The 8262-nt window shown below is 41.4% G+C and overlaps 1 protein-coding gene across 3 annotated transcripts in view; it reads left to right on the plus strand.

Annotated features, from left to right (window-relative positions):
- Window positions 1-8262, plus strand: part of PTPRM (protein tyrosine phosphatase, receptor type, M) — a 704023-nt gene that overhangs the window by 595162 nt on the left and 100599 nt on the right. For all 3 annotated transcript variants that reach the window (XM_011994359.1, XM_011994360.1, XM_011994361.1), the window contains one exon: window positions 7732-7808. In XM_011994359.1, coding sequence (XP_011849749.1) covers window positions 7732-7808 — 77 coding nt within the window. The remainder of the gene's footprint in view (window positions 1-7731; window positions 7809-8262) is intronic.

Below are 8262 nucleotides of genomic sequence, written 5' to 3' on the forward strand. Positions count from 1 at the left end.
GAGGACACGTAAGAATCTGCAGTTTCTGTGCCAAGTCATTCTTAGACATCCAAGCAGCAGAGTATAGCGGGGGTTCTGTGGCTGTAAGACCCAATCATTTCACTTCGTTAGCTTTTACATTCACTGACATAATGTGAGTGATGGTGATACTTTCCTATTTCTTGTATTCTGGAAGACAGAGGGATTAACTTGAGAAGTGCTGACCTGTTTCAGCCAGGAAATGCAGTCCTGTGATGACCAGCCTGTTGCTCTCCATGGCAGAACACATGTCCTGCATTCTCCACCCAACCGAACCCCTTCTAGAGACTTACCCCACTCTCATTGCTAACACAGGGATCTCCTGGGCTGGAGGTGGATTCACTTGTCAGTGTTCACCTTATTTTATCACTGAAACAAAAATTCTTCATAAACTACATGATGTATGACTGTTATCCTCTATTAGAAAGCTATAGAGGCCAGGCGTGGTGGCTCACACCTGTAATCCCAGTGCTTTGGGAGGCCATGGCAGGCAGATCATCTGAGGAAAGGAGTTTGAGACCATCCTAGCCAACATGGTGAAACCCCGTCTCTACTAAAAATACAAAAAATTAGCCGGGCATGGTGGCAGGTGCCTATGATTGCAGCTACTCGAAAGGCTGAGATAGGAGAATTGCTTGAACCCAGGAGGCAGAGCTTTCAGGGAGCCAAGATCGCATCATTGCACTCCAGCCTGGGCAACAAGAATGAAACTCCGTCTCAAAAAAAAAAAGAAAAGAAATAAAGCTATAGAGTTACTGTGACCGCTGCATTGATTTCATCAGGGAAAGGAACTCGCCATCTCAGGAAAGTCTGCCTAGCAGAAGAATTCACAAGACTCTAGGCTGCAAGCCCACGAATGCCCTTTCCCAGGATATCAGGGACTAGAGTGGAACATGAGGAGTTGTTATACAAGGGAGGGACGGAAAAAATGTACTTTTTTATTTTTGGAAAAATAACACATAGCATAAAATTTACCATCTTAACCATTTTTAAGTTCAGTGCCATTAAGTACTGTTAAAAGACAAACTTTAGACAAATTAAATTTAGCCAGGCTTATTTGAGCAAAGACCAATTCATGAATCGGGCAGCCCTCAGAAACAGAAGAGGTTCAGAGAGCTACACCTAGAAGTGTGAGTGGCAGGCTTCTATAGGCCAGACAGAGAAGCAAGGTAGAGAAATCACCCAATTGGCTGCAGCTGGGCATCTGCTTATTTGAGCATGGTGCGATGAGTTGGGAGTTGGCTGCCTGATTGGTTGAAACCCTTCCTGTTTTATGTATCCCCGAGCACATGGTCCAATAGAAATAAACTATGAAATATAAATGTAAACCACATGTATAACATTAAATTGTCCTTAAATCCAATAGCCACACTAAGTAACAGAAAAAGAAATAAATTACTTAAGTTTAGTAATATATTTTATTAAATCTAATACGTCCTAAATGTCAACTTTTCAACCTGCAGTCAGTATAAAACATATAAAGGAGATATTTTACATTCTTCTTATCATACTAAGTCTTCCAAATTTGATATGTATTTTACACTTACAGCACAGTTAGGATTAGCCTCATGTGGCTAACAGATACCCTATTAGATAGTACAGATCTAGACAATATAATAATGTTTTGCCTGGTTTTTAACTTTACATAAGTGAAAGTATGTAACATATATCTGTGTTATCCAGTATTGTAGCTACTAACTACATGTAATTGTTTAAATTCATTAAAATTAAAATAAAATTGCAGTTCCTTTGTTACTCCAGCCACATTTCCTGTGCTCAGTAACTAGTGTGGCCTTTGTACTGGTGAGCACAAATATAGAATGTTTCCATCAGCGCAGGAAGTTCTACTGGACAGCATTGGTATATACTCTTCTGTGTATTGCTTTTTTTTGTTCAACTATGTTTGTATGATTTGTTCAAGTTGTATGAAACTGTAGCTTGTTCATTTTCATTACTAAATAGCATTCCACTTTATTAGTATAATACAATTTATGTCTCCCTTCTGTTGATGGACATTTGGATTGTTTATTTTTGTCAGTTGTAGACAATATTGCTTCAGTATGTTTCCAGATGCACACAGCATCCATTTCCTCATGGCTGGGTCATAGGGTGTGGATGTCTTCAGTTTTACTAAATAGCAAATTATTTCCCAAAGTGATTGTACTAATTTCATTTCCACCAGCAGCATCTGTGAGTTTATATTATTCCACGTCCTCACCTGAACTTGGTGTTCAGACTTAAATGTTTTGCCTTTCTAGTGGGTATGTGATGGTATCTCATTGTAAGCTGGGCTTTTTTTCACTTACTTATAAAAATAAATGTTTATTAATTATATATTTATCAATATATATTTATTTATACTGTTATTTTCATAGAAGCATGCACACAGAAGGTGAAGATGAATATAAGACACAGCTTCTCTTAAATAGTTTTTGTTTTTATGGAGACAGGGTCTTGCTCTGTTGCCCAGGCGAGTGCAGTGGCGTAATCATAGTTCACTGCAGCCCCAAACCACTACTGCTCAAGGGATACTCCTGCCTCAGCCTCCCTAGGACTACAGGTGTGCACCACCATGCTAGGCTAATTCTTTTTTTAATTTTTATTTTTTATAGAGACAAGGTCTCTAAAAATAACAATAAAAATGCCATGTTGCCCAGGCTGGTCTTGAACTCCTGAGCTCAAGCTATCCTCCTGCCTTGGCCTCCCAAGTAGCTTGGTCTACAGGCATATGCCATCACATCCAGCTAAAGTATTTTTGATGTGCAGGAGAAATAAGTCATGTCTATAGATAACCATATATAAGAGCACCAAAAAGGGAAATCAAAGGACTATTGACATTTAAGGAAGGAGAATTTATACCCAACCACCTACTCTCTATCTCTATTCCGATGGTAAACACCTCAAATTAAATATATCCAACACTGTGCTCCTCATTTCCATCACCCACCCCAAGCTGGCTTTTCTCCATGGTTCACATCTTAGTCAATGGCACCATCTTCTGCCCTGTTTCTCAGGTCAGAATCCTAGAAGTCAGCATGATACCTCTTCTCATCCACATCATTATGGTCAGTCCTACCCGCTCAATACCCCTCAGATTCGGCCCTGTCCACTAGCCCTCTGTATGCTAAGCTGCCATTGATTTCCCAGGACTATTGCAGTAGCCTCCCCATTGTCTCCCCACACCCACTGACCCAACTGGAGCCCTTCCAGTTCGTCCTCAACAATAGCAGGCATCTGAGGAAACGAGGCATACCCCTCCCTGTGACTTCCGTGGTGCTCAGGATGAAGGTCCTGATGACCTGGCCTTCCCTGCTCTCTGTTCTCATTTCCCACGACTCTCCTCCCTGGCTTCTGACAGCACATTCCTCACACTAGCCTTCTTTGGTTTCCTGAACATACTAGATCCTTCCTACCTCCTGGCCTGAACACACACTATCTCCTGGACTTGGAATTTAGGAGCTCTGCCCTCTCCACTTTCTATCTTCATGGTTTCAGCTTCAATGTCCTTTTATTAGGGAATTGTTGGCTAGCTCTTCAGAGTAGGTCAGGACCCATGCCATTCACTCTCATAGCTCTCTGTCCTTTCCACCTTAGCACTTATCAAAATTGTATTTAACTCATTATTTAAGCAATGACTGTTTAATGTGTTTTCCATTGCCTTAAGTCCTATGAACTCAAGGACCATGAATCTAACTTGTTTACCACTACATATCCCCAACACTTAGCATGGTGTTTGGCGTATAGCAGATACTCAAAAAATCACTGAATAAATGAGAAGACCTTACCGAGGCAGGAACATGTGAGTTAAATACTGAAAAATTGGCAGAATTTGGACAGTTAGAGATGAATAGGAATGATTAGGTAAGAGATTTCTAGAAGATGAAGCCGCTCAGTATTCTGACAATATTAGACAAGCCTGTATTAAAACTGAAATTTAGGCTGGGCATGGTGGCTCACACCTGTAATCCCAGCACTTTGGGAAGCTGAAGCAGGTGGATCACTTGAGGTCAGTGGTTCGAGACCAGCCTGGTCGACATGGTGAAACCCCATCTCTACTTAAAATATAAAAATTAGCCAGATGTGGAGGTATGTGCCTGTAATCCCAGCTACCCAGGAAGCTGAGGCAGGAGAATCACTTGAACCCGGGAGGCAGAGGTTGCAGTGAGCCGAGATTGTGCCATTGCACTTTAGCCTGAGCAAAAAGAATAAAACTCCGTCTCAAAAAAAATTTTTTTTAATTAAAAATAAAAAATAAATAAAACTGAAATTTGAAAAGGCACTGTGGACCCATTCAGGGTATCTTGGATGATCCTGGACCACCACCCATTCATTAGCATGGGGAAGAGTTCAATCCTTGTTGCTCACTTGCTGTGTATTAGGAAGGGCCCCGCACGTGGGACTGCAGCCTGTGCCTCTGTGCTGTGAATGGAGTCTCTTGGAGCTGGGTATGTGGCCTTGGGGAAAGGTACTCTTAGGGATATTCAGATTGTATGTGACACTATCTTTGACCACAAGACATTATAATCTAGTAGAATCAATAAAAGAGAAAAAGATACTACCATGTATATAAAGGCAAACACCGTCTCATTCTGTTAGGAAGTCAGCTATACTGTGTCTTACAGGTTTCTCCATCCTGAGGGGAGAAAGGGCAATTGAATCTGGAGAAGTAGCAACCAAGTTAAATGTTGGGGTGTGGGTAAACTGATGGAACTGTAGGAGATGATGGTAAAAGTCTACCTCAAAGGCTCTGTTGATAGGAAATAGGAATTCAGTCTTGGTGGAGACTGGCGTCCCTAAAGAGAACCTTCCAGAATAGTCTGAGCAGCCCACAGGTGGTAAATCACAGGGAATGAGCAGCACCCATCCTGAGGCACTCAGAGAAATAAAGCACAAAATAGAGGGGATTCTGACGAGGGGGTACAACAGATCTTCGAGACAGGCCTGCTTAGATTGCACGATTCTAATGCGGTCGGTTGCCTGCCTTTTGAAAACCTGCGCAGGGAAAGCCCGAGTATCCAGGAAGGTGAACCTGACCTCCCTTCAGAGGAGCTGACGAAAGCCAGGTGTGTGTGGAGTAGCCGTGATTCAGTTCTAGAGTGCCTCTTTCATTCTTGAAGCTCAAATGGCATTGCCAGTGCTTGTGGCACCCTTCTGTGCAGTAGTTGCATGTAGGCACTGGCTCTCCTAAGATACACAAAAGCCATAACAATCTACACGTGCCTAGTGCACCTGCTCACCTCCCCCCAGCCCCCAATAGTGGCAAAACATATATAGGGAGCCACTGGTTTTAAGCAGCAAAATGTGTCCTAGGAAATTGGTTCTTAAAGCAGATTGCCATGAGGAAACATTCTGACTGCCAGTGAGTCTGTTCCTGGGGTTGCTGTTATCTGCTTGGACATCATCTATAAAAACAGCAAGAAGAAAAATGTGGGTGTCAATTACATAGCACATGATGATAATAACTGACATCTATCCATCCCTTCGTGTAGCTTTTTTTCTGATCTCTTTATGTGTATTATTTTGATGCTCACAGTAATCCCACAAGGTAGGCACTCTTCATCTCCATTTTACAGTGAAGGAAGCACAGAAAGATTAAGTAACTGGCCCAAAACCACACGTGAAGGATTCTAACCCACCAGCAGCAATTCTCACCCGCACACTCGACCCCAGAACTTGCTCATCACATAGTCTCCTTTGAGCAGAGCAGGAAGACACGACCTCCTCTCAGCTTTTCTCCTTCTCTGGCCCAACTTGTCACCACTAAGTTTCCAGATAAACTTACTGCACCCCAACTAATGGTGAGGCACTGACATGAAATATGTGACTACCTGTCATGAATTGGAAAGCCCCGTCAAGGAAGGAAGGTTAGAAAATTGACACCGATTTCCTTCTGCCTGTGCTATTGACAACAAACAAAACATTTACTCAACAGGAGGTTAAACTCCAAAAATCAATATGAAATTTTGACTTTCACCCATTAGCATTTCAAGGAATGGGTCCAGGTCAATACTTGCTCCAGTGACCGGGGGTAACAGCGTCCGTCATCTGCAGCTCTCGTGGCTTTTATCTCAAAAGCTGTGGGCTTCATTTCTCACCCACTAACCCAAATGAAATGTTGAGTAAAGTTAGCATTAGAAAAAGGCAGTCACGGTTTAGAAGCAGGGTTTCCCACTGCTCCAGCAACACTGAAAGTGAAGTTTTCCGGAATGTTCTTATCAGGCCGCCCTGTGCTTTCCTTTCAGGGCAGCTGGCTTTTATCTGTTCTGAATACTGAGTTTTAGCATACACTTTAATTGGAAGGAAGGGTCCCTCTGCCAAAAGGAACGGTAATTTAGGTAAATGCTTTTTAAAGGATGTATATTTTCAAAAAACAACAATGCACCTTTTATTTCTTCAAAGTTATTTTGGGGGTAAACCTGGTATGTTCCAGGCTCTAATCTAAGGGCCAGGGACAGAGCAGTGATCAGTGCAGGAAAATTCTGCCCTTAGGGTGCACATCCTTTCTTTTTTTTTAATTTTTAACTTTTTCTTTCAATAGGTTTTGGGGGAACAGGTGGTGGTGTTTGGCTACATGAATGAGTTCTTTAGTGGTGATTTCTGAGATTTTGATGCACCCATCACCCAAGCAGTGTACACCACACCCAGTGTGTAGTCTTTCATCCCTAACCCCCTTCTCACCCTTTCCCCTGAGTCCCCAAAGTCCATTGTATCATTCTTATGCCTTTGTGCCCTCTTAGCTTAGCTCCCATTTATGAGAGACAACATATGAAGCACATCCCTTTTTAAAATATGGATTTGGGGCCAGGTGCTATGGCTGACACCTATAATCCTAGCATTTGGGAGGTTGAGGCAGGAGAACTGCTTGAAGCCAGGAGTTTGAAACAAGCCTGGGCAACATAGCTAGACCCCATTTGTGCAAAAAAATTAAGGTAACAAATAAAATACAATATACATTTTCAAGGAAATGATTGAGATACATCAATAGTACTTGCAGATAAATTTTTTTACTCAGGAAATATTTAAATATAGCTAATTAATACCATAAATATGAACTCTTTATAGTACTTATGTCTCAATTTGTATTTTCACTGAATCCTGGACACAGCCCACTTTGAGGCAGATAGTGTCATCCCCTTCTCCAGATGAGGAGGCTGAGGCTTGGTGCCCTTATTGCCTGGCCTGTGGTTGCATGATGGATGGTGACAGCTTTGCTCTTGCTGGCTGATGCCCGCAGATACAGAGATAGTACTTAGGGAATTCACCAGTGACTAAGGCTAGGATCACATCTACACATCCCAGAAGCCTGTGCTGTGAGTTTGTAATCATCATTTGTCAAGCTGGGTGTCACAACCTTCAACATCTCAGGGTTTGTATGTGATTTAGTGAAGTCGTTCAAACTTCCAATCCAAGAACTACTTATGTTTGTGGTTCACAGGATTGTTTGTAAAAGTGTCAAACGTTTGTCAATGCTTTAGGCCCATCAATGATCAAAGCATAAGTTAATGAGATTTACTGTAAAATGTAAAAAGTTATAAATCCTTCCCAATTTTAATAGCAAAACAGGAAGTAGAAGGTGTATAGTATGTAATTCTTTATCTTTAAAGCAGAGTGTATGTGGGTGATCTCTATGTAATATGCTTACATTCTGGGGCTCAGAGCCACCTACCAGATTGCTTTTGTTAATTGTTATTTTCTGTCCCTTTTCCTTTGCAGACGATCATTCCCGAGTGAGGCTGCAGACAATAGAAGGAGACACAAACTCAGACTATATCAATGGCAATTATATCGATGTATGTATTTTATTATTTTTTTAATTGATATGTAATAGTTGTACATATTTGGGGGCTATGTACGATATTTTGATACGTGTATACAATGCATAATGATTAAATCAGAGTATAAAACTCAGTAAACCCAACCATTCTGACATGTACCAGATTGTGTGTCTGCTGTACAATTGTTGGACATACATTGGGCTCAATCTAAAAGCAAACACATGAATATTACCCTACACACCACAGAACTTAACAGTGAAGATACGGTCACTCCTTTTCTCAAGGCAGCCCATTTGTTGGTGAATTTCTCTGTAACATTCTATGCCTTCTTTGCCATCTCATGCTAATGTGGACTAAGAAAATGTTACTTCCATTTTTTTGTCAACAATTTGTATTATTCGACACTTAAAAAAATCTGTTTGCATATTAATGGGACAAAACTCTCTAATTCCTAATACAGTGATTTGCA

This window comes from Mandrillus leucophaeus, unplaced genomic scaffold (genome assembly GCF_000951045.1).
Source record: "Mandrillus leucophaeus isolate KB7577 unplaced genomic scaffold, Mleu.le_1.0 Scaffold453, whole genome shotgun sequence".
Classification (NCBI taxonomy): domain Eukaryota; kingdom Metazoa; phylum Chordata; class Mammalia; order Primates; family Cercopithecidae; genus Mandrillus; species Mandrillus leucophaeus.